We start from the raw sequence: 25857 nt of genomic DNA, 5'->3' as shown, positions 1-25857 counted from the left end.
CTAGTAGTAGAGAAGAGCTAAAAGAAACATAGAAATTTAAGTATTACAAATTTAATTAAATATATAATTTTTAAAAATTCATATAGCTAATGATAAATAATTAAAACTTATGATTTTATTGTTATTGTTGTATATAATAAAGATTTTTAGTAGTAAGTTGAAAATTATAAATAACCTAAAATTTTATATTTTATTATTTAATAAAAGATTATAAACTTTCATAGTTTTATAAGTATTAATATATAATAATAAAAAAAAAAAAATAAAGACTTATCAGCTAATCAAAATGGCTGGTACAAACATGTAAATAATCTAAAAGAATAGAAGGCGGAGGACACATAGAACCCCATTTTTTATCCGCTACTTTCCGCCTCTCTCTCTCTCTCTCTCTCTCTCTCTCGCCCCCCCTCTCTCTCTCTCCCCGCTCCGAGGTTTGATCTCCGACGTAGAAATCTGAGGCGGCATATCGTAGCAGTTTGAGGTAGCTGGGGGTGATTGGTGACAAGAAGGAGAGGAATCGATCGTGTTTGTCGTTGGATTTTTGAAGTCGCTCTACAAATTGATGGATTCCGATCTCTGGATCTCTCGCCTCGCCGCCGCAAAGAGGCATTACTCGACCCGGCACCGGCAGAATATCCAACCAGGTCGCTCTCCGATTGAGTCCTTCGTTCGCGCCACTCCTTTTCCTTTTATGTTTTGTTGTGTCTAGTGGGGATCGTGGGAAATTGTTCGTTTTGATTTGCGATCGTTCTTGTTTCATGGGAATCATTATTTGTATTCTTTCCGTTTGCTGAATTCAAGATTGGAACTTTCTAGACCGGCCGAGCATCGATGAGTTCCAGATGGAGGAGGAGGAGGAGGTCCGCCCGGATTTCCCATGTCCCTACTGCTATGAGGATCACGACATCACGTCTCTCTGCTTTCACCTCGAGGAAGAGCATGCTTTCGAGTCCAAACCAGCTGTGAGCATCCATAACTCCGAGTCTTGATTGCTAAAGAAAGTTTCTTCTTTTCGCTTTCCCTTGAATGCTATGCGTATTTGATGACCATGCTGCGACTAGCCTAAATCACTAGCAGTTTATGAGACAACTTTGGATCAGAAACGAAGAACTAGAACTTATTCATCACGTTAAATGAATTCCTGGGTCTCAATGTATACATTTCATGAACTTGAAAAGCTTCCTTGATTCTTAGATTGGATTTGTAGTCGGCACCTGAAATGTGTTCTCATTAGGTTATATTCTAACCTTTTGAAAGAATGGATATCATTCAGTATGATTCTGGTAACAAATGGGCCCGATTGAAAGTACCCCGATGCCACATCATGTGTCTATTCACGCATGGTTATTGGAGGAGAATGTGAATAATGCGTGTTCTATAAAAGCCAAAAGTAGTGAGAAAAAAATAATGTAGTTTTAAAAATCTGTAAATATCTTTGAAAAATTTAATACTACGAATATATTACCGTTGGCAATATGATAATAGCAAGAAAAAAATGTTGCTATGTTAAGAGGACATAATATGGCACCATCAGATCAAATTATTTTTATTCTAAGCTTAATACTGGAAGTTTCTGTTGCCTTTGTTTCTACCTTTTAAGTTGAGCAATTTGTTCTCCAAAAAACTAGAGACCTGCTGTTCCTGATAATTGCCATTGTCAAGTTTTGATAGCTATTGTCGACCAAAGTGAATGATCAAAGCACTACAATTCTAGTTAATCTTACTTGAGTACTAAGGCAGTGGAACCCACCGACTCATTCATCGCTGTTTCAGATTGTTCAACATAGCAGCATGCTTTTTCTTGATTCAGATATTTAGATCTGTTTCCTCTTTACAGGTTTGCCCTATCTGCTCTACTAAGGTTACAAAAGACATGCTGAATCATATAACCCTCCAACATAGGCACATACTCAAGATATCCTTTTCATTAGGTTGAAATTGTATTATCATGTGATCACAAAGATCTTATCATTTATTTCCTTTAACAAAGAGTTACCTGCAGCGACGTCAAAGATTTCATAGATTTGCCATGCCTAGCAGTCAGACACTCTCTCTTCTGAGGAGGGACCTTCGAGAGGCTCATCTGCAGGTGCTTTTGGGAAGTGCTGGTTACAGATCTAACAACAATGAAGAATCAAACATCACAGCTGATTCCTTTCTTTCATCACTTCTTCTGAATTTTCCAACATCTGACACAGACGAAACTTTGAAACGTATCACTGATGAGAGCTTATATAGAAAAAAAGAATCACATGTTCCTGCTTGGAAATCAAGGTAATGGTTACATTTATCTTTCCTGTTTCATGAATGTAATTTGGTATGTTTATTTGAAGGATTGATTATTCTTGACAAGATTTCTGGTCTGTTAGCAATATATTTTCTAGCACAAATTAAAGGAGGAAATTTAGGTTATAAATGAAGATATTTAGAACTTCTGACATTAGCAAGACAGTTACAAAATTCAGAGTTGGAGCTAGCTTTGTACTTCCTCTACGACTTAGAAGTTTGGGAAGGGATATATGATAGATATTGTGATAAATGGTACTTGAATTTAAAGTAGTTGTCCCATCTATGCTACCTGATAGAAAGGTCATACTGTATCTACAATGAGAAACTCCTTTCTTAACTAGTAAGCAGTAAGAAATGGATATATGTCAAATCAATTGCCTAGCATTTCCCCTCGTCTTATTTTATGCACTTGGTAGATCTGTTGTTAATAATTCATTGTTGAATGGCAGCAGAGCAAATGCAAAAATTGTACAAGTCTTACAGTAAGCTGACAAATATTTATGTGCCTTAACAGTATAGAAGGTCCAACTAAGAGATCCGATTGCCTATGTGTCCACGGAATAGAACTTAGACAGATAAAAGCATATAGAATTTGCACAACTTAATGGATAAGGTCATGTGGAGTGATTAATTGTTAAGATCATTTTATCAAATTGCACAAAAGCATGCTAGCTAGAACAACCTTTATGATAATTCTTGATGCCTCTTATGTGCATCAAATGACAAAACCAGGACATGCTGGTTAATTCACATAGGGAAATCATCCTGCAGAAATTTGTTCCATTGTTTAGAAAGAACTAAAAATTATAAATAACAGATGTTCTTGCTATGGTTTCTTTTTTTATAGGTCCCAAAAGCAAGTCTTTCCCATTTCTTTGGAAAGTGCATTTATGGTGATGAGTTTAAATGCTGTGCACATAGACATGACCTTGTATGATGCATTAGGAGTAACCTAGACCAAAGAGTCGTACTCAGCACATGAGGTTTTCGCCAATGCAAGGACCATCGTACACAACCTTCTAAATATAGAGAGACCAGTTACATGGCTTGAACCTTCATTTCCTAGGCCGCAATTGAGCAATCTTACCATTATACCAAACTCACCCATAAGACTAACCTAAAGTTAGAATTTATTATTTGGTCCCGAAGGCCTCATGGCTCGTTCTTTGTCATAATATAACCACATATATAACCACCAAATCTCATCATTTTTTTACCTCTGGTATCCATCATATTATGGTCTTTTTGGTTCTTCTTACCGATGTGACATATTGTGAACTGTTGGATTTATGAATTGTGTATGTTGGCATCCTCTTTTTTTTATTCTGTGGTACCAACAGAAATCATCCACTTACTAGCTTATATATTGGATGCATATACAAATGCAGCCATCAGCTGAGATAGCTAACGGCCAAATTCATTTCATCTTCAAAATGCCATTTACGAAAATAATTAGCATGAAGAATGAGGACATCGGTCATGATTTTGTTTATGCTTTACTTGTAATTTGCATAAGTTCTGGCCTGTCAGATTATTATGTGAATAAACCCAAAGAAGTGCACTAGTTTTGGAAAGCTAACATTAATGATCTTGCAATTCTCGGTAGTTGCTGGTGGTAGCTGCAAAAGATCATTGGGTTTTGATAATATGAGAAATAGACAAGGGCTTTTTAGAAAATTAGCAAGATTATTAACTATGATCTAATTTCTTTTCATTACAGTTTGAACTCCTCATTGACACAAGAGCAAAGGGAACAACGGCGAAAACAGGCGACAATCAGAGCAACTTTTATGCAAGATCTGCTCCTCAACACTCTTTTTGGTGATCAGATAAGCTGATAGATGGAATATCAGAAATTCTAGTTGGTTAGAGTATAATTACTCTCGACAATCATGTTTAGATTTCTTGTGTCAAACAGTGGCTGTCTTCAATGGCTGAAGGTGCCAGACTGTGGAAAACTTGGTACAAGCCTGATAAGCGTTATCTTGAGGCATTCTCGGTATAAGTTTCTTCCCTACATCTCAGAATTAGAGATCAAATTGAACAAATGTAAACTCCCTTAATGTCCTTGGTACAAGATTGCTTGTTTATTCTGTGACAATACAATCTTAAAAGTTTTGACGGTAGCTCTGTTTTCTTGCAGAAACGAAACACAGGATGCACTAGGATTAGTGCTAGTGTGGACGTATCTGTGTGTGTATGTATGTATGTATGTAATATATTTTGATTATAAATCATAATAAATATTTAAATATATAATATTATTTAAAATTTAATTAATAGTCGAATGTTAATTAGCTTAACCATAATAACAAGAATATAAAATTTTGCAAGGATAAATATTAAAATTTATATATGTGTGTTCTACAAGCGAGAACATCTCAACTATTTGAGACTGTTTATCCAAAGACGGGAAGTTTTGCCATGCCTTACAAATGATGAAAGTGAAGTCCCGTCGTCGAGCGAAACCCACGAAACAAAAATGGGGCAGTAGGGGTCATCTGTTGCTCAAGTCAGAGAGTGCTCATGATAGAGAACAAGCCTTGTAAGCTTGGGGTTAACAATGAAAGACCTCAGTTTTCTTCTTGGATTCTACTCTTTATCGGGAGAGTGGTGGTAGAGGAGATGATGTAAGGGAATCATGGCATGTGGTCAAAGTGGATGCCGGTAACTTTTTTCTGACCGTAATATCTATATATATCTCTACACCATATAATTTTACCGTTGGAAAGGTAAATTACAAAGCACCAAACTTAGATTTAGTCCATCAAATTGGCCTCACTTTGATGGAAGCCACCACCACGTAGCGTGGAGCAAACATCAGGTCATTCATTCTTTACTGACCTTTTCACAATAAATTCTCAAGGCACAATAGTTTCCAAACCAGCCAGATAGAAGGGAGGAAAAATGATCTCCAACTCCAAAATGTGCTACAGCCCATAAAGATTGATTTTTCATTTCATCCGTTTGGTCACCAAACGCCATCAAGAGCTTCGGAAGCTGATCTTGCCAACTTGGATGCGCGGCATTTGTTGGCAGCGGTGGATCATCCTGCTTCAACAGCTAGTAATGTGTAAATATAAACTGCATTTGTTGGCAGCGGTGGATCATCCTGCTTCAACAGATGTAAAGAACAACTCGATTGCTTCAGTAACATCCAGAGAATTATAGTATCCATAACTCACTAACATCATCAGACTTGCGTTCATAAATATAAACTGCATTACATGTACCAGCATCGAACACTACATTTCAACACTAGTATCTAATCAGACTGATGGATATCAATTGATACCCACTGATCTGACTGGTATTCATCACCTTGTCATCCATCATCCACGGTGTGACACCAGACGATGAGCAAGTCGAATTAGTAACCACTACCTCAATCAATGCTGCAGCTGTTTTAAGGCCTAGTATAAACAAGAGATTAGACAAGCCAAAGAAACTCAAATAGAGATTAATTACAAAGCATAAAGTCTGATATAAACAAGAGATTAAATAAGCCAAAGAAACTCAAATAGAGATTAATTACAATGCATAAGCATCCTAGAAGAGAAGTCTCTAACACCCAACAGTAAGCATTCTGTTTCGCTGCCCATCATCAAACTTGGCTGCACAAACACTGAACTGAAAACATCTTGCTTATCGACTTGTTGCAACATACAGGAGTGGGACTTAATCGGTGCATGGGAAGCCCCGTCATCAGAAAATTTGCCTGCCACTTGCTAGAATGAGTGTACTTTAGCAGAACTTGGTGGATCCTAATCTCGAGGTCCTCAGGGAAAGATGTGTGTTCATAGATACAAACCGAGATAACTGAAAGAAAAGAAAGAAAAGCTCCAGGGAACGTTATGAATAAAAAATATCAACACCCACATCGTAGCTTCATTAGTCTAATAATTCTCAATTTTTCCAGATCTTTGCCAGGGAAAGCCTATTAGAACAGAGATGTCAAGTTCCAAATGAGAGACACACCATCCAATCTAAGGGAATACCAGCTCGATAAGATACAAAAGCAAAAAATAACAAAGACCGCAGGTGTTTCCACCTGCAAGAAACAGAGAGACCGCTAGCCGTTCAGGAGTATCTCCGGTAACCAAGCATGATCATGATATATACCTGCATGAAACCTTTTCCATATCAATAATTCATGATATCAAGAATGCAAAATCATACAGAAGTTTTCTGAAATCTCAATTATACTTTTAGAACATAATGTTTGCATTTCTCATTTTTGTTTTATTTCTCTATTATTTCACCATTTTTAATTTTTTTATAATTGTTTTGGTTCTTTTGAGTTATTTTCCTGACAAATCATAATCACATCAATTTGATTTGATTAATCCTGTCAATCCCAACTATACTGTTTCTATCTAGTGCAGATCCAATTATTACCGACTCCACTAATGACTTGATGAAGCTACACGTGATTAGCTAGTATCACTTACCAACAGGTAGAGTCAAACATCACGATCACTAGCATCCCAAGTATGTCACAAAGCGACTTCTCAGATGTATACTCTGTAATCCAATCTGGTAAGGATCTGTTCCTGATGTATAATTTACTTATCAAAGAGCTCCATTTCTTACCCATGTTCTCCCTTTGGTGTTTTCCTGATTTTTTTTTTCTCTTTTTAATTGGTGACAGTTGCTTGTGCCAGAATAATAGTATACCAGTCTGAACTAACGGAACATACCCATCTGCCAACAACAAAAATGTGGTATAGATGGGCATTTGAGTTCTTGATTGATGCCTGCTTTAAAAGGTTGACAATATACAAACTCAATAAAATTTTGTCAAGATATCTATTGATGGAAAAGTACTGGTTTTGAGTTGTGAGCCATCTGATACCCCTATATGGGTAGGAAAAGGTAATGTGACGGAAGTTATTTAACAGAGTAAGCTTTTGACATGCTTGCATAGACAAATTTCACAAAAAAAGGGTTTATGATCAATTTGTGCAGGATAAGGGTGGATGCCAATCTATAAAATACAACAGAATATAGGATAAAACAAAAAAAAAACATATCGAAATAACTGATTTGGTAAAAAAACAGAAATGGTTCTGAGACAATCCATCTTTTGGGAAAGATACGAATGAGATAATTTACAATGCCTTTTTTATTAGATTGAAACCTTATTTAAAATCAATCAGAATCTGTGTCTTGATTCTTAGATACCACAACAGTGTGGCAAGAAATAATTTCAGTAACAACCCAAAAGATCAAGAGAATTTATTTTTCAACAAACTACTGGCAATATAAGAACCTGCAGCCAAGGTACCAAGGCTACTATATTCTGTAGTGGCACCAACTCTTTCAATGGTCTGAAGAGGATTAAGCAACTGAATTCATCATGCCAAGGTTCAAAACTTGACTTGGAATCAAGTAAAGCAACCTTCGAAACCCGATTCAACCATGTCAACTAGGTGCTCCAGGTAAGTGGAAGCCCTCTTTTTTTATTTTTTGTAATAATAAAAAAGAATCAAAAAGAAGGTGCAAGTAATGGAAAAAAGTAACCTTGCACTTAAATGGTTGCCAGTTCATTAAATTTTTCACAATGAGAAAATATGAAAATCGAACAATCAATATTTGCAGTTACCAGTAAGAAAATCCTCATCATACAGTAGATTTAATTATCATATCAGAGGTGTGACACTAGTACAGTAAAAATTAACAAAGTGTCAAGGAGAACTGCATAGTCATGGTCTAAAGAAAGACAACATGAATACCAGCTGATTCAATTAGATGAACTAAGAATGACTTCTGAACCTAGCAATAACTTTAAAAAGAAAAAAACTAAAGCTTCTAGCTTTAACAAAAAGTCAAGACTCAGTAGTCATGGACAACTCTGCAAGTAGATTCAGAAGGTTTTCTACCTTGTTCTATATAGAATAGGTAATTTTCTAAGTTTTCATGTCAGAGAAAAAGAGAACAACAACAAAAACCAATTTGCAAATGGTATTATTCTGAACAGAGATCCAAAATAACCTTGTACCTGACCAACTTACAAATGTTTTTTGCATTTAGGCATATGCATAATAAAAAGATCACATGGAACAGCAAAAAAACACATACAACGCAAATATGAAGTACCTCAAATTGTGTCCTGTTTTTTCCCAGTAAGAATTCGTGATATCTGGAGACCTCGACTGAATGCTTCATTAAAGAGAATCCTTGTCTGCATTTCCTGGAAACCAGGCATCCAGGACAAAAATGCCACTGGTGCCATCACAATCACCCCAAACAAGATGTCATAGAACCGAGCCATGGAAACCACAGTTTCCCATAGAGCAGTGGATTCAATAAATGGTTTGATCACTTGAGCAATTAATATTAGACCCCAACCGGTTGGAATAAATGCCAACAGGCTTGTGAAGATATCAATAAACTCAAAGGATGTGAACTCGAACAACAAAACAATCACAAGTATCACAAAGACTATTACGAAGGATTGGATGGCACGATATGTAATATGTTCCTTTGCAGCATATCTGTCTCGGGCATAATCCACAACAACAAAAATCCCAACAGCTGCAACAATACCAATCCATGAAAGCAGATACACAGAAACACTGTGGCTCTCACTGGCAATATTTAGCTGGTATACGATACCGTATTGGAAAAAGAAATATCGGAGATCTAATACTACCTCCAGTAGCTTTCCCCAAAGACCAGTTGTCCGAAGGTGGTCATTTTCTTCATTCCACCATTTCTCCCAAGACTGATCAGATGTTGCAGAAATGCGACTAGGATGCCAAATCCAGTTCATGAAATCATCAAAGTCATAAACAGTTTTCAACCAATCAAAACCAGATGGGTTGAATGCAAATGGAGCCATGATCCATGATACCACCAGAAACCAGCTCGAGATTGTCAGCACTATGTATACAAAAGTGTTCTTTGCAATAGCACTATAAGAAGCATAAACAGTCAGTATTAATCCAAGTTCTATTGCTTTGATAAAGTGGCTACGCGCATAGAGTCTATAATTCTCAGCGAATTTCTTGTGCTCGACAACAAAACCACGTCCTGTAGCACGATACTTTGCACCACCATGAAGGATTGTACGCCCATAATAATGGGTCTTAGTTCCCATAGAGAAGGTATAGAACATGGATGCAAGCTGGAGCTGCATTGTGAAGAAGTCCCATATTGCAGGAAGAAAGCCATGCTCTAGGGAGTTTTCTATAATCATTGGCAAGGCTGTGAAAAGGCCTAGCTGGATAATGAACTGCTGGTTAAGAACAGTAACCAGAGCTGCATTACTCGTAGAGTCAGCATTGTTACTGATAGAATTCTCAAGACCACTAAGAGCCAGATAAAGTCGTCCCCAAACAAATGCATAAACAGTCAGTACCACCATCATGGTGTTAAAGTAGAACCCCACAGTTGTGTAGAAGAAAGAGAGCATTCGAAAGAAGTCCAACCTATGACCCAACCTATAAACATCTCTGCTTAAGGTCTGTTCACCATTGCCACTAGCAACCTTGGCTTCAAACATAGATATCTGATTCAAGCCTACATCCCGTCCTTTACCCACTTGGATATATTCGTGGTGGGTAACATTACCACCACGAAGTGTACAATTAAAGCCTGCAAATATGTCCTCGCTAATGTTGATGACCCTGGAAGCTTTGCTAATGCCACCTCGACTCAGAAACCAAAGGCGATCAAAGACATCAGGATGGCCATAATGCATACGAACCTTTAAAGGGTTTGCCAAAACCCGCTGTCCAAGTGTGACAAAGCTTGTCTCCTGAGCAGACATGAACCAAGCAAGGGAAGAGACAGAACCAGTAAAAACATGTTCTCGGACTCCCAAGATTGTCGGTTTCCGAGAACCATACTTGTAGGAATACTCCTCCAACAGATTGCGCATTTTGAGGGCCTCTTCAAAGTAGTTGTCTTGATTCATGTCAATCGTCTGAACTGCATCACCCCTCGTAAATATGGAGGCATGGTTCTGATTCTCTGGCTTGCCTTCTCCAAGCTTCAGTGGCCCAGGCAACCTGACCCGGTATATCTCCACCTCTTTCTGCAATTGCTGATCATACTTAACAAGAACTGAATAATAGGCCACTTCATCTCTGCCTGACTTCACTTCATCAACATAGGCCACACGAAGGGCCTCATTGTTCTTCATTAGATACAAAATATCATTGGCACGTGGATCATTCTTTGCTTTCTGGTTCCCATAAATCTGGCAGGCAACAACATAAGTATACTTCATCAGGGCAGTTCCATGCTCATGGCCTTTAAACAGCAAGCTGACGCCACTGCTAGCTCTGCTCAGGCTTCGTGATGGCGACTTGCCACCATCCTCTGAATCATCTAATTCAGTTTTCTGCCTCTTTGATGAACCAACTGATTGTAGCTCCCTCGACCCCTCCCTTATGTCAATCTCAGAAGCAGAATCAAGAAAGGTAAGCATCTTGAGAGCCCTGTAGTAGTACATCATCCCTCGCACAGTGCGTGATAACGTCTGACCCCTATATGAGGCCCAAAGCCGAAGATCCCTCGACCTTTTACCCCATAGCTCCTCTTCATCAGTCATTCCTTCTCTCCGCATACGTTCCAAAAAGTTTGACCAATCATCTTCGTAAATCTTCTGCAAATAGAATATGATAGAGATGCCATCTTCATTCTCTGACTGAAGCTGCTCCTTGCTGTACAAAACTTCCTCGTTGTAATATGGAGTCAGAACACTGAAGGCCCTCATCTTCTCAACCTGTGGAGCTCGTGGCATGTTCATGAACAATGAGTTGCTGAAGAAAGCAATACGCCTTCGGGCCTCCAGATTCTTTGGAACATTATTCATGGAATCCTTGGATGTAAGAATTGTATGCAGCCGCCTTACCTGCTTGTAGAAGTTCTCATTTTCTGCACTGGGCAATTCAACAGCATTCTCAAAGAGCAGACCGCTTGACCCGGTTGGTGCCAACCCTGCATCTTTAAGTTGCTCTATGCTCTTCTTGTTCTTAGGAAAGTCACGGGTAGCTATGTCATAGAGGGTCTGCAATGTGTTGACCACTTTGTTCTTATTCCTATTTGGCTTGACTAATGTACCCAGTAGGACAACCAGTTTGTCATAGATACTCTGCAAAACACCCATATTATATTCCACCGAGAACTTCTCAACCCGAATGCAACTATCAAACTCCTCGAACATTCCAGCAACAATGGAGTGCTCCTCAGTTCCCTCCTTGATGATCTCCAGCAGAAAGTACTTGACACTGTCATAGGCCTCTATGACTGCACAGCGGCGATACTCATTCTTGCAAATCTTTCTCCAGTGTTTTCTGTCATCGGCCTTCAGTTCCTTTGCCTGGCCGAGTGCAAGTAACAGCTCATTGCAGAGTAACAAGCACGGCCACCTGATCACCCGGATATTCCATGTATAGGGTGGAAGCTCAAGAAGCTCCACTTCACGGTCGCTCAAAATATCCTCCTCTCTGAATGTCTGAATAATCTCATTCCATATCAATGCAAACCTGCTGGGACCCAGTTGATTCGATTCGATCTTCTTGTATGGGCGCCCCAAGCCATACCTCAGCTTCAGCCGGTTGACAGCATCCCTGAACTTACTCCTCAGTGTACCATGGTCCTGGAATAGCTGCTCCTCTGGCAGCAGATTGAACTGCATTGCACTAGCGAAGAACTGAAACCTCAGCCTCAGCTGTTGCACATCACGAATCTCCCCAAGATGCGCAAACAGGCCAACCAGGGCCCCGACCAATGAAGAGAAGATTGAGTACCAGATCTGGATGTCCATTAGATAGATCAGGATGACAGGTAGCCACAAGATGAACACCGCAAACCGGTTTGTACGAGAGAAGAACTCATGCCACTCATATTGGACGTTTTGAAGGCGGAGTATGGCTTTGGTCGGGGTGACCATAGGCTTGATCTGCAGGAAGTAACTGAAGGAGAATTTCACAGCAAGGAGCACGACCCAGAACAGAGAGTACTTGACATTGTCGAATAGACCTTCCCTCAGTCCTCTACCAACAAAGGTACGGCTCTGGAACCACCAAGTGAGGATGTAGAAAATCCTCCAATTGGTCTTCTCGAGGAAGTTGCGGAGCCAAGGGATGATGAAGAGCACGATGGCGAGCAGCTCCGGGAGGACAAACACAGCAGCGGCTTCCAAAAAGTTCACCAGCCGCTGGTTTGCAGCCGTCGACCACTGCCGGTCGCGGTTGCGCTGGTCCCAGATCCGGGAATAGAGGACGGCGAATGCAACAGTCCACGCCGCAGCGGCGAGGCTCTTGAGCACCATCCGCACACCGAGCAACTTGGCGTCACGCGACACGAGGCCGTACTGGGTGCCGGCATCGAGGAGGGACTGGAGGAGGCGGAGGCCGGCCCAGGTGATGAAGATGGTCAGGACGCGTACCTGGGCGTCGCGAGTCCGGAGATTCTGCCACGGGTACGTGTCTCCATGCCACGCCACGAGGATGGCCGCCTGAAGGAAGAGGATGAGCACGACCCAGAGGCGATCGAAGCTGCGGTAGAGGTTCCAGAAGGAGCGCTGCTCCACGAAGCCCGTCTTTCCCACGCGGTTCTTCGTGGGCGGCGTCGCGAAGAAGTTCTTGGAGCGGTCGAGCGGCCAGCGGAGGCGGTCGAAGCAATGGTTGCTCCAGAAGTACTCGTTGATGTCGTCGTAGTTGCGCCAGGCGGAGTGGGGGGCGGTGCCGTTGTGGCTGGCGTCGACCTCCCGCTTGATGGTTTCGTAGATGGGGGTGACGACGCGGGCGAGGAAGGCGTTCTCACCGGAGATGGCGGGGAGAGCGGGCTGCCCGGTGGCGTCGTCGATGTAGTCCTCGAGGATGCGGTTGAGGTCCATGGCCATGTGGTGAAAGATGTAGGAGAGGCACTCGGGGACAAAGCGGAGGTTGGCGGCCTCGCCCCAAATGAGGAGATAGAGGGCGGCGTAGAGGAGCTCGCGGCGGGGGTCGGTGGCGACGCGGCGGAGGCCGGAGTCCGAGATCCAGACATTGGATTTCCGGCCGAGGTAGGCGCACCAAGAGGTGTAGCTGTGGAGGAGCTTCTTGCGAACGCGGCGCACGACGGAATGGTCGAGGACGTCGATGTTGTCCGGCGGCGGCTGGAGGCGCATCTGGGCGTTGGCGAGGAGGAGGACGAGATGCTCCCGCTGGTTGCGGACGTTGTCGCGCTGGAAGCCGAAGAAGGCGCCGAGCCAGTCGAGGAGGTCGAGGCCGTCGTGCCACCGGGAGAAGGGCGGCTTACGGAGCTCCCCGACGGTGCGTAGGGCCGCCATGGCAGCGCGCACCTCGGGGAAGAGGAGCGACGGGTGATCCGCGAGGAGATTGTGGATGGGGATGATGTTGTAGACCTCATCATCCCCCTCTCCGGCGACAGGCGGCGCGGCCGCGGTGCGGGGCGGCGCCGCGGGACCGGCGCCGGGGCCATGGGTGGCGCCCGGGCCGGGCCGGGTGGGGCGTTGGCGGAGGCTCATAAGCGCATCAGATCTAGGAGTTACGCCCTTTTCCTTCTCCCTCTCCCTCGCTCCTGTCTTCTCAAAAATCTTTTGATCTGCACGAAGACGGATGAGATCGAGCGGCCTGCAGGTCTCAGTATATCAAATTTTCTTTTCTTTATCATAATTTTCTTTACCATTATTACATCAAAAAAACGGTTTTTCATACACCATAGAAACTAAACTACAAATTAGAAATTATCTATTAAAATACCATTAATACTTTAGGATAAACAATGTGAATTAAGTGCTAACAAACAATTGAATCGACTAACGAAAATTAACTGCGTTTTGACAAAACCACATGTACAAGCAAAATTTATAGTTAAAGAAGCAAAATCATATATGCAAATGGGTAAATATTAGAATGGAGTTAGTTAACTAAACTTTCAAGGGAATAATTTTCTCGGAATCTTTTAAACCATTAAAAGCGGCTTCACATGATTCGTAGCAATCCGTAAGTCAAATATCGACGACAGCTTCGAGGCCCTGAAAGTCTTTTTTTTTCTTTTATTTATTTTTTTCCCCGCTCGAAAGAAGTTCTTCATTCTGCAACACATTATTCGGAAACCAATCATGGCACCCATTCGGTCTACCCGTCAATCCGGGCCGTACTTCATGTGGACCCCGACAGCCATCGTGAGCGAGGCGGAAATTTCGGGGGCGGAATCCCGGGACGCATAAGTATCGAGAATCGAGCCACCTCCAGTCCACTACTGAGCAACGTGTGAAGCCTACGCGAACGCGAGCGGTTCGGGATACGAACCCGCGGCCACGGCACGGACGACTGGGACGTCGACTTCGGGAACGCCGTGCTGGTGCGGCAACGGTCCAAAAACGAGGCGGTGAGACAAGGCGAAACACACGGCTTCGAAACCTTACCCGGTAAGCAAGCGAACGTCGACCCAAAACTATTGACCTTCCCCGACGTAGAAGAAGACAACACTACTGACCTTCCCCGAAGAAGAAGAATTAAGAGTTCGCTTTCCATTTTAGCCAGCTCTCACGGAGGTTTTGGCATCTATCTCTCTCTCTCTCGTTTGTTTCCTCTTTTCTTCGTTAGTAAGGAAAATAAAAGGAAACCAAGTAAATCGTACCTGAAAGAGATTGGAGCAGCGAGGCAGGAGATTGGGTGTAGATCTCTTCCAAGACGAACTTCCGTGGAGAAGGAGAGGACGATGGGTAAACCGGAGATGCGGATGAGAAGGAGGAGAAGGAGAAGGGAGGGTTCTGTGCGCGACAAATGAATCTTCGCCGTGGCCGCTAGATTTGAAGCCCTACGTGGGGAGATGGAAGAATTGCCCCTTTGGGCTTCTTCTCTTACCCGGTGATGTTCCTACCCGCCCGGATACCTGCTTTACGTTTTGGCTGGGTCCCGATGAGTCCAATCGAGGAAACCGGCGCGACCGGTGACGCATAGACAAATGTTGGCCGCAGAGGACTTGCCAGTGCTTTATTGGATAACCCACCCACCGCCAACCTGCCTTTTGTGGTTTCAGGTCCCACCGTCACGACCAAGTGCAAAGCAAGTAGTAAATGAGAAGGGTGGGCTGTCAGCGTGCCGAAAAGGATTTGATCATGGGACCCGCGGGATGGACCTGCATGTGTCCGCGTTGGACAGATGGGTGGATCCGGGGAAGTCGGCAAGCCGAGCGCCGCGCCGTAGGTTTCGATCCGGATCGGCTTAATCGATGATACCGAGGTAGGTCTGAACAAGATAGGTATTAAATTTGATATTCTCTGAATTGAAAATAATATTTTTATAGTTCGCCTATACAGTTCAAAACTAAAAACTTGTCACTCAAGAATTTCACATCAAAATAATTAATATGATGGTGATATAGTTAACTCACATCTAAAATCAAGAAATAAAAGGCAACATCACAATAGTGACTACATAAAGAAAGATAATATATAATACTTTAGATAGCAGCGACAGCTACACAGCAAACTGAGTTCAAATGTAAATCTAATTACGGGCTACAATTAATATGGTACGCTAAAACCATACGGTGAACACATCATCAACATGAAGGAAGTTGAACGAAAGCATGCTGTACTAACTCTTAAGAAAAAGATGAAAAATGGAAATACACGCACACATCCAAGAAAAAAAGGGTAACTTTGAACGATAACCAATGCAAGCAGAATAGAATAATTTAGATGTAATAAATCACGTATGGAATAGGTTTAAACAGCTTGTATTCAGAAACGACAAATCACCAGTAGAGACATTGTGAGACAACATTTTTGTCCAGGAAGAAGATGTGAAATTGTTAGAAAGTGTACGATGATAATGAAAAAGCATTTTAATGACAAAAATATACCAATTCTGATATTTGACCACAAAATCCAGCCAAACTAAACATGCCAAATATGCCTGCATAATGAGGCACCCGAGTCAGCAACTTAATCACAGATCAGTGAGAACATGGTATCAGACGGATAAGAGATTTAGCTGATGGGAGATCTCATGATGCAGTTAAAGCTGAAGCTGATGAGACGGGTCAACTGCTTGTGGTAGTACAAGTTCATACAGAAAATAACCAGATATGCCTGAACAAAATGTGGATCACAAGGAATATATAACAGAAATACGGGTCTGTGCTTAGCATGTCAGTTCTGATACTAAAGGTACTCCAGAAGTCCGAAAGGAATCAAAATGCCTGTGCTACAACAAATGCAAAAAAGTATAGAGGAGACTTAAAACTTGATAGAGGAAGCTAAGAAACTACATGCTCCATCTTAGTGGTCAGGGCATTAACAGGAGTAAATCTACCATTGTCAAATAGAATCTAATATCATTTTAAGTCTCAGAATATGGGACTATCAAAACTTTAAAAAGGCTTTTTTAAGTGCTGATTGAAACAGAATATGACAAATACCAGACACATTTGATTATTTTTCTTCATACTCTTTGTATCTTTTCAAAGCAGAATATCATGAGAAAATCACATGTCACGAGCTATTTCTAAAGGAAATACTCATTCAGGGATCAGGAGTTCATAATCAATATTCAATGTAAGTTCCATTCTCCAAATATTGTATGGCAATAGGAACTAATGAGGATAAAGCGACATCAAATAAATCGGATTGGAAGCAGGCAAATGCTTTCACAATATTGTGGGAAATTAATTAAAATAACCTACAAGAATCTTACAAATCTTTTGCCTACACTTCAGCAGAGATTGTAGGCAGAAATTTCAAAAACATGGCTGGCTACTTATGAAGCATGACACTTTGATTTCATCTTACTCAAGGTCAAAGTAATAAAATCTTTGATTTGACTCGATCAATTTTTCAGCTTCAGAATCCCTGGAATATATAACAATGGCTTTAAATTATCCAAGTAATCAATAATTTATCATTTTGATATCACAAGATGTTCATAAGTTTGCTATCCCAAAAGGTTTTCTATTATTCAGGATAAACTTTCATAGTCCCATGTATAGGGATTTAAAATCTCAGGATTTCTCAAAACAAAAAAAAAATGCTGAGTAAATATCCAAATCCCAAGTTTATGCAAAAAAAAAAAAGGAATCAAATTTTGTGTTTGATTGGGAGATGTCAAACATGGGATGCATGAGTGAGAATCTGTATATTCTAGAATTTGAAAATTCATTGGTGCAGTTGGAACTTGTGTCCCAGAATGTGGAGAGAAGAATTAAGAGATTGGGATTTTGAAGATGAAATTTTGAGAGTGCTTGGTTCAATTGTATGAAATTGTCATACTAAATAGGCTATGGAGCTTAAACAAGGGTTTTGGAAGGTGGATTTAAATAATGCTACTTTTAGTATAGAATATTTTGGATGAAAAATTCCTGGGTGGAGTTTCAAGGGTGTTTGGCCCCATGAATTTATAATGAATCTCTATGAAATCCTAGTATTTAGCAGGGCACCATTATTTTTGTTTGTTGATGATATAGTTGGAACTGAGAAGAATTTAGTTGAGATTAATTTTAAAATTGAGTAAAAGTGACAAATCATAGAAATTAAGAGTTTTAAACTAAGTAGAGCTGAAAACTATTGAAATACATTCAACTCTAGAAATATAGCATTTAAATTCATAACCGACTGCTCTTCGAGATCAACCTTATAAACTACTGAAGAAAAACAATGTCCTGGCAGCGGTCACAAGATTGAAGTATTCCTCATATTACATGCCAACACTAGAAATGTAGCATCTAAATTCATAATCTACTGCTCTTTGAGATCCCCTTGTGAACTACAAAAGAAAAACAATATTTTCTTGGAGTTGTCACAAGATTGAAACCAAAAGCTGCTAGTGTTTCTTCCATGAAAGAACATTTGGTTCCACAAAAACATACAACATGCCTTGGTCTGATTGCAATGATTCCACTACATATTTAAAATTCAAAGCTTCTAGCAGAAAGTCTACTTAGATTTTAAATTCTTTTGACATATAACAGTAGCAGGTTTTCTGTTAGTGATTTGACACATCAAAACAACACATATGCAAAGCTGAAGAGCTACCAAAAAAATCAGCATAAATGAATAACCAATGACAATATTCCAGTGGTCAAAACTGCATTCCCAACTCTAGCGATCATATCCACAGCCACCGAAGACTTAAAATTGTGGTGGAGGAGGGAATTCAAACATGATATCTCTCGAATTAAATCAGAAATAAACAAATACCAGTTCACATGAGGAAATGAAGATGATTCTGTACCTCTCCTCACTGTTGCAGCGTATCTGCAACGAAAAGAAATCGAAATTTATCTTATATATATAGATTATAAACAGGATAAAAGGAGATGTGTGGCTCACCAGTGTCCGATCGCTTGACACGCTTGATCTTCGCAAGCTGCACCTGTGAATCCATGGAAATCTGCATCTGTTCCAGCACCTTAACAAACTCCATCTTCTGGCTTTCGAGTTGCATCATCTGCCTCTGCTTTACCTCCTCTACCCTTCATTGATCTCAGCAAATCTCATGATCGCCCCAGCCCGTTCTCGGATCCCATTGCCCTCTCCTTCCCTCCCTCACTTCCACCCCCTTCCTGACCTCGAGGACGACCTTGACAGCGACCGCAATACCTCCTCCTCGTCCACTGCGGCCGCGAGCCTGAAGAACCGGCCGCCCCCAGGAACGTAGTGGAGAAGGCCGGCCGCTTTTCCCTCGGGGGAACACTTGCGATGGAAAGAGAGCGTCAGCGCGAGCACCGGCGAGACGGGGGCTTCTTCGCGGCCGAGGTCGCGCAACCGATGAGGGCGTCGAGGCGGGAGAAGGGGGGCCACTGGCTCTCGGCATCGCCGCCGGCAATGCGAACCTCTTCGACCCAGTACTTGTTCTTCAGGATGTCGATCCGGTTCTTGCACTGAACGTCGGTGCGGTTCCAGCGGCAACCAGCACCACGGCCGGAGTTGATGCCGTCGACGATCTTCAGCGCTTTCGCTGGAGGTTCCCGCGGTTCAGGTCGAGGTAGCGGTCAGCCCAAGCGCCGACAATCGCCGACGCTTCAACTCGCTCCAGCAGAGCCGGTTTCCGCGGTCTCGACGGCGCCGCCCCCGTCCCTTCCATCTCCCGATCCAATCTAAATTCCCTTCTCCTCTTTCTCCCTCAGCTTGTTCTCGTCTTGTTCGATAGCCACCATTAGGGTTAGGGTTTGAACGAGAGAAAACGGGATGGGGCAGGTGACATGGAGCGGCGACAGGCGCCGGCTGAAGGGGCGATGGGTGAGCGAGGAGCACGTGAGGTGGCGCCGGGCGTGCGAGTTCGCCGGTGTTGGCGAGGAGCCGATCGACACGGAACATCCCCGTCGCTGGTTTCGTGGTCGCAGAGCGTCCTACCAAGCCCAGAAGCGGAGAAATAACAAGTTCGGCGCCGCGTAGCACTGCTTGTAACGTGTCGTTCTTAGTGACGACGGTGGGAGTGGAAGGAATAATTGAGTTACAAAATTGCCCCTAAAAAATGAACGCAAACCTGAGAGAAGTGAGGGGCAAAGTGGGTAAGGTGTCGAAAGAAACGTACTCATTCCGACCCTCCGCGTCCTCGTCTGCCAGCCTGGTGCACCGAGGCAGAAACGGCGCAGCCCCAAGTTCGGGGGGACCCGCACGCTGCTTCCAATGATGTTTAACCGTAGCACACTGCCATTCGTATCCTTGTTACTTTTAAGATGTAAGACAATCCGTTCCTGTTGCAATTTTTTTTATATATCGGATTATTTCAAATCAGACCGCGATCCAATCGGATTGGTTTTGATTAATTTTGATCAAAGAATGGGCGAGATCGGAAATAGTTCTCGACGATATCAGCGGTGCTTAAATGGGACCCACCCCACATTCTAGTTTAGTTATGCGTTGGAGTAAAACTGATGATTCGACGTATTTGATGATCGGAAGTGATCGCACTATCGTGGCATCTCATTTAATATAATATTGAAAATGAAAAAGATGAATGTGATCATATGTATTGCAAAAGGACTGTTAACAGATAACTAACCTATGTGTCAGCTCTTTTTCCTTTTTGGAACATTTAATTCCCAGCTCACCTCTTCTTAGTTGATCTAATGCTGCATGAGATACATGGCATCAAACTGATTAGTCTTCTTTGATCACAAAAGAATTCATCTATTTGATACATGGCCAAGTTGACAGCAATACGTTTGTACTGGAACAGCGGATCAGCACTTCGTACTCCCAAGAATGTTTTATGGCCATCATTGTCACAAAACTAGACACTGTCACAGAGAGAGAGTGAGAGAGAGAGAGAGTAAGAGGGGTAAACAAAAGAAGAGATTTGTATATCTACCACCAAAGACCATTCTTTTGCATGAGAGAATTATACAAAAGAAAGAAAGAAAGGAAAAAAAAAAAAAAAAAGGCACCCCACCTGATGAGAAAATAAAATAAAGCAAGAGAAATCCACTCCCTGCAGCTACAACACAACAGCATGCAGGATGAAGCATCTAGGAACAAGTTTACTCGCATGCAAATTTCGTTCCGAAGCTAGTGAGGCAGATGGCAAATGCTTGGAAGGCCGAGAGTGGCTGACGGAAATCCATGGTAAACATATCGTCCCCAACCTTACCAAATTGTAGCAGCACCGTCTCCTCATCTCCGATCCCCGACGGTTGGCTGGCATCTGCGGTTGCCACCAGCTGAAAGTTCTTGACGGAGGCCACCGTGACCCTGCCATGGAAGTTCAAGCACCAGCACTGCAGGTGCTCGTGCCACCGAGGGGCTTTGTTCCTCAGGATAGTTACCCCAGGGTTGTGTGCCTTTGGCTTTGAAGAATCTTCCTCCGTGGTGTCCTGTGCCGCTGATGGGCACTGCAGAGTGCAGTGCATCCTTCTAGGCCCTCTTTTGAGAAGGTTAAATTTGTAGGAGACCTGCCCGATTATGAAATTACCAGCAGGGACCTGTGGGCTGATTTGTTTGCTTGCAACACGCCTGCTTGCTCGGCTACTTGACACCTTTGCACCATTGTATGGAGGCCGGCTGTCGTAGATTTTAAATTTTGTGCCAAAAAAGTTAGACCTGCAAGGAAAATATGGGAATCACTATTACACATCAGGCATGCTTTTGGATATGAATATATATGTCCGGGCAAGGTTATGTATGCACAAAGTACAGTTCAACCACATAAATATATTATTTGTCATATCTTGTAAAATAAATAACGCGTTATCTTCATCAGTACATTCACAAATTGTGCACCACCCAATTTCCATACAAAACAAGTCCCACATCACTATGTCTACCAACAAAAAGCATATTAATTTCCATCAAATATGTAAATATTTTGGTAACCTCCCTAAAAGACATGAAGTCTATGCATGCTTGGACCATTACTTGATCAAAAAATGAGAGCAAGAATTTATAATCTAAATATGGTGTTCGAAAAGGAAAGATTTGAATCAATTTGATACACAAAAAAGCGATAGAAGGTTTCAGCAAATGATTCTAGAATAAGCACAAAAATGGAAAGGTTTAGCCCCACAAACAGGAAAAATGGATCATAGGAATGAAGTTAACAAGGAAAAATTAAAGATGAGAAATAAATAAATCTTTTTTTTTCAAAGATCGCAGAGCACTCTAGCTTTTTCAAAATGTCTATGAATTGTAGTACCTAGTTGTATGGAGCTTGGTTGCCGGTATATTGCCGTAGAAAAGTTTCAGCACATAAAACCTCCTATATCTGATAATATTTATAGGTATCAATGATATGTTTTTCAAATATAAATTTCATGAAAGGACATGGACCACTTCATTAGCTGAATGAAGCTGAATTGACCAAATTCAATGAGTTTTGTTCTCTTTGAGCAATTTCTTTCTATGTCTGGGACTTAAGTTCTTCATCCCTGTGTCTCAACACATCCCTCCAACCTTCGACCAGAGACAAGGACAGAGATGATGGTTCAGATGATGGCCACTAATGGGATCAAGGTATGTATATTTCTTCTCTTACCATTTCAATCTAGGGTAAAAATTTTCTTTTTTGACCCTTTTTGTCATATCAGCATATGTTTATCAGTAATAATGGCATACATGACCATGCCATAAACACAATCTCACCAACTCTGCTACATATATGTTTGTCCGATTATTTCTAATCTTGAATGATGCCAACATTATGGGGAGTCGGGACACCTAATAGATACATATGGTGAAGAACAAAGCAACAACTTGAACATATTTCATTATTCACAGACTTATTGGTGTATATACCAATCACAAGTGTCACGACCTGGTCCAATGAAATTACTTTTATTACTTTGCTAAACATGAATCATTTAACTGAAATGCTTAAGCTTAAGACTCATCTATTGCTAATGGCCAACTCAAACTTTCTCCCACTTCCCATATGATGAACTAAACCAGGGTGTTGCAGTCTCTCCTATTTAATATTTAATGTCCTCGTCAAGACCTAAATAAAGGCCAAAATTGAACCATACTTGGTACATGTGAGACCCTGACTAATGCTGATTTCACAGTCATGTGCCTCTAGCCAGATTCATAGGTAGCTCATTGTAACACCCTAATTTAGCGTACTTCCATTAACGTGGGTTCAAATTTTTTTGGATCAATGGTTAAAGCTTATCATGTTACTGTATCAATAATCTAATTGGACTAAGTCACAACTATTGGTATTAGCGTGGATCAATATTGAGTTTGTATTGTGCATGGCTAGAAGTCCCAATAAGAAAGGTTTACACGTTGACGAGGTTTAGATGCACATCATAGGATGAAGCAACATGTGAATCATACTAGAACGATTTTGGTATAAGGCCTTTACGAGTATAGAAAGGCGCTTAAGTGAGAGAGATCGTCATCCAATTTATTTCTATATTGGAAGTGAGAATAAATTAGTTGATCTATAAAGCTAGAGTGGGTCTATTATCATTAGCTTGAGTTTAAGCATTTTGAGCTAATACTTTGGGTTAATCAAGTTAATGAGTTAGTTACCCCTGTAACAACAAGCTACTCATATTTTTTGTATTTATAGAAATGAGCCATCAATTTGAACTTTTATAATTAACATATTATACTTAATTTCTATATCATATATTATAAATTTCTATATATTGTAAATAGTTAACCCTGCTGGAGATAAGACCAAGAAACAAAGATAAACAAATTTAAGAAAAACAGGATTACATATGTTCTTTAAATGTATAAGAGGCATGGCATCAAAAGAGAAGACTAACCTCAATTTTCCTATATATGCATTACTTCCTTGAGATAGATCATCAGCATCGAGCGAGATAATATACTGGGTGTGAGCTCCATGCTTAAATCGTCGAGCAGCCAAAAGGAACTTTCCCTTATCTGTAAAAGCTGCAAGAAGAAACCAAATAATGAGCAATAAGTCAACAGAAATATATGGCATTATTAATGGCCCCTTTACGTATTGTCACGGTTAGAAATAGACAAGATTTCTGTATCATTTATGGAAAGAATAATGTGAGAACAAATTATCAAATTAATGTATCACCAACCTATAAATAGAAGCTCAGCCTCAACAAATCTCTATAAAAGAAAATCATATAAGAAGGTTAGGTGATACAATATCAAAGGAAGGCCCCAATACAAGCTTGATGGATCAACTTTGGCCTCCACATGATACTCAAGATCACATCAGAAAGCCCCAGGACAAGCTTGAAGGATCAACGAACTTTGCCCTTCACCATCATACCCAAGCCAATAACTATCTAAAAATTAATGCCAACACAAATTTGTTGACAATGTACGCACCTACATGCAGAACTACATGGTTTTAGTGCCATGCAAGTCCTATCACTTTCATTTGCTTACTAATATTTTTTTCTAAGCTAGTGACCTTTAAAGATACTGCTAGATATCACAGATCAGCCTAATCACTGTCGGAAAGCACTCATCAGATCAAACATCCACGAAGTTGATGCATGCATGCTTTTATGTGCATTAACCTACGGAATCTGACACCTATGTATTTGTCAAGGTGATCTAATGCCTGGAATAACCAAAAAACAGGAATTTTAATACCAATCCCTCCACCAAAATAAGAGGAAAATACATTCCAACCTGTCTCTCTTTTCATTGCGCCAAAGCACCTCTGTTTTTAGCTCCTAGATAGAGTCAAACACCAACCCTGATGCCAGTTATGGTACCAAAAACATGGACCAATGTCCAAAGCAGACCCCCATGCCTTTTGCCCCTCAATTTCCCCCTAAGATTCTAGTTTCAATAATATTATGCATAAAGGTTAGCTGGGTTTTCTTCATGTCCTAAAAGCCAAAATTCATGACAAATGCAAAGTTTTTCTTTTTTTGGCATCATAACATGTATAAGATCCAGACCTCAGATATTGAAGGAACATAAACAAATGGAATTTTGAAAGTTAAAGAAAAAAAGATCCCAATATGTGCAAGTGATGTATTGTACACTATGATGGGAAAACCTGAGATGGTTGATGGCGGCATCTACTTACATTCTGTAAGGCCAAGATAGAGATAGAAGGTGGAGTTGTTCTTGTTCCTCCTAATGAAGCATTGGATCGGAGAGTCCCTCGGCCCAGGCTGCATAGCATGCTCAAACATCGTTCACATCGTAAATCAATACACAGAAAGATCGAATAGATATCTAAAACCGTATTGATTGGTAAATATTTATCAAATGCCCTAATAGAGAAAAGAAAACCAGATCTATTCCAAATCCCTAAAGACAGAGAGAAAGGCAAAGGCAACGGAAACCCTAGAACTAGAAAGATCAGGAGAAAACAGAGAGGAACACCTCTTTGATGGAGGACGGGAAGGTGATGCTGCCGGTCTCACACGGGGGGCGGACAATCGCCCGAGCCGCCTCCCTCCACCTGCGGCAGGCGCCGGCGCACGCCACGAAGTCCTTCCTCTGCGGCCACCGCTCCCCGCCGGCCTCCACTCGCCTCACGATCTCCCCCAGCAGCTCCGGCAGCATCCTCCCCCACCTCCCCTCCTCCTCCTCCCCTTCCCCCGTCTCCTCCTCCGCCGTCCCCGCTTCCCCTCCTCCCTCCTCTATCTCCTCCTCCGATCGAATCCCTCTCCGTCGAAACATCTCCTCGATCCGCTTCTCTCTCTTTCTCTCCCCTCTGTCTCTCTCTCCGGTTCGAGGAACAGGAGATATAATATATATATATATATATATATATGAATAGTTAAAAATGTGTTCAGTTGTCAAAACGGAAAAAGAGAAGTGCTTTCGCTCTTTGGTGGCAGCACATTTTTACTTCATAAACTTCTGTTGCCAGCCCCGAAAAACATGTCTGTTGCTAGGATGTTTCTGCTTTTGTTTTTGTTACGAAATGTATTTGTTGCTCGCCAGGGTGGAATGGGCAAATGGAGGTGGATCGTGATGAGGTGGACTGGGTCTTAGATATATTTAGGTTTGGTATATATTTTGTTTTTAATTTAGGATTTATTAAAGATAATAATGAATCTAATTAGGCTTGTGAGACGATAGGATGGAGAGGAGATGAGGTGGCAAGAACATGTAGGGCTACTTCAAGATTTGTAGGTCAAAGATTTCTTGATCCGTAATGTACCAAGCTAAAATATAACCGTTAAGGGTTCTTAGGTTGG

The 25857-nt window shown here is 41.5% G+C and overlaps 3 protein-coding genes, 1 long non-coding RNA gene and 1 other non-coding gene across 8 annotated transcripts; 1 reads left to right on the top strand and 4 right to left on the bottom strand.

The window, feature by feature from the left end:
* The first annotated feature begins 339 nt into the window (after positions 1 to 339).
* Positions 340 to 4415, top strand: LOC135609375 (protein DEHYDRATION-INDUCED 19-like). Of its 3 annotated transcripts, none has more exons than XM_065102569.1 (5): positions 346 to 644; positions 802 to 962; positions 1838 to 1915; positions 1997 to 2274; positions 4010 to 4415. In XM_065102569.1, the coding sequence occupies exons 1-5, from the start codon at positions 563 to 565 to the stop codon at positions 4125 to 4127; spliced, it is 717 nt and encodes a 238-aa protein (XP_064958641.1). In that variant the 5' UTR covers positions 346 to 562; the 3' UTR covers positions 4128 to 4415. The 3 variants fall into 3 exon arrangements, with proteins under 3 accessions (XP_064958643.1, XP_064958641.1, XP_064958642.1); XM_065102570.1 differs by having other exon boundaries at positions 351 to 644; positions 817 to 962; XM_065102571.1 differs by lacking the exon at positions 1838 to 1915 and having other exon boundaries at positions 340 to 644; positions 2003 to 2274.
* Positions 4416 to 5733: 1318 nt separating this feature from the next.
* On the bottom strand, positions 5734 to 15111 carry LOC135583280 (callose synthase 12-like). Of its 2 annotated transcripts, none has more exons than XM_065102566.1 (3): positions 14893 to 15111; positions 8389 to 13880; positions 5734 to 6411 (listed from the first exon to the last, which is right to left on the bottom strand). In XM_065102566.1, the coding sequence occupies exon 2, from the start codon at positions 13772 to 13774 to the stop codon at positions 8390 to 8392; it is 5385 nt and encodes a 1794-aa protein (XP_064958638.1). In that variant the 5' UTR covers positions 13775 to 13880; positions 14893 to 15111; the 3' UTR covers positions 5734 to 6411; position 8389. The 2 variants fall into 2 exon arrangements, with proteins under 2 accessions (XP_064958638.1, XP_064958639.1); XM_065102567.1 differs by having other exon boundaries at positions 8389 to 13851; positions 14893 to 15103.
* Positions 10685 to 10764, bottom strand: LOC135611421 (small nucleolar RNA J33). The gene has a single exon (XR_010486563.1). It is a non-coding gene; the product is annotated as a small nucleolar RNA J33 (small nucleolar RNA).
* An 815-nt stretch (positions 15112 to 15926) lies between the features above and the next one.
* LOC135609372 (uncharacterized) lies at positions 15927 to 19938 on the bottom strand. Its single transcript, XR_010485758.1, has 2 exons — positions 18587 to 19938; positions 15927 to 18511 (listed from the first exon to the last, which is right to left on the bottom strand). It is a non-coding gene; the product is annotated as an uncharacterized LOC135609372 (long non-coding RNA).
* Positions 19939 to 20541: 603 nt separating this feature from the next.
* Positions 20542 to 25355, bottom strand: LOC103980536 (tubby-like F-box protein 1). Its single transcript, XM_009396972.2, has 4 exons — positions 25034 to 25355; positions 24732 to 24819; positions 23470 to 23599; positions 20542 to 21298 (listed from the first exon to the last, which is right to left on the bottom strand). Exons 1-4 carry the CDS (start codon positions 25331 to 25333, stop codon positions 20740 to 20742), a joined length of 1077 nt encoding a protein of 358 aa, XP_009395247.1. The 5' UTR covers positions 25334 to 25355; the 3' UTR covers positions 20542 to 20739.
* Positions 25356 to 25857: the final 502 nt, after the last annotated feature.

Source organism: Musa acuminata, chromosome BXJ2-4 (assembly GCF_036884655.1).
Source record: "Musa acuminata AAA Group cultivar baxijiao chromosome BXJ2-4, Cavendish_Baxijiao_AAA, whole genome shotgun sequence".
NCBI classification, from domain to species: domain Eukaryota; kingdom Viridiplantae; phylum Streptophyta; class Magnoliopsida; order Zingiberales; family Musaceae; genus Musa; species Musa acuminata.
Note: the sequence above shows the minus strand (reverse complement) of the source record. Positions and strands in the feature narration are given on the sequence as shown.

Excerpts from the sequence above, each read along its gene's own strand:
- LOC103980536 (XM_009396972.2), bottom strand. The coding sequence starts at position 25,333 with ATGTTTCGACGGAGAGGGATTCGATCGGAGGAGGAGATAGAGGAGGGA. Across the intron at positions 24,820-25,033 it reads TCCCGTCCTCCATCAAAGAG|CCTGGGCCGAGGGACTCTCC; the intron begins GTGTTCCTCTCT and ends CATGCTATGCAG. Across the intron at positions 21,299-23,469 it reads GCATATATAGGAAAATTGAG|GTCTAACTTTTTTGGCACAA; the intron begins GTTAGTCTTCTC and ends TTTTCCTTGCAG.
- LOC135583280 (XM_065102566.1), bottom strand. The coding sequence starts at position 13,774 with ATGAGCCTCCGCCAACGCCCCACCCGGCCCGGCCCGGGCGCCACCCAT.
- LOC135609375 (XM_065102569.1), top strand. The coding sequence starts at position 563 with ATGGATTCCGATCTCTGGATCTCTCGCCTCGCCGCCGCAAAGAGGCAT. Across the intron at positions 645-801 it reads CCGGCAGAATATCCAACCAG|ATTGGAACTTTCTAGACCGG; the intron begins GTCGCTCTCCGA and ends GCTGAATTCAAG. Across the intron at positions 1,916-1,996 it reads AACATAGGCACATACTCAAG|CTGCAGCGACGTCAAAGATT; the intron begins ATATCCTTTTCA and ends ACAAAGAGTTAC.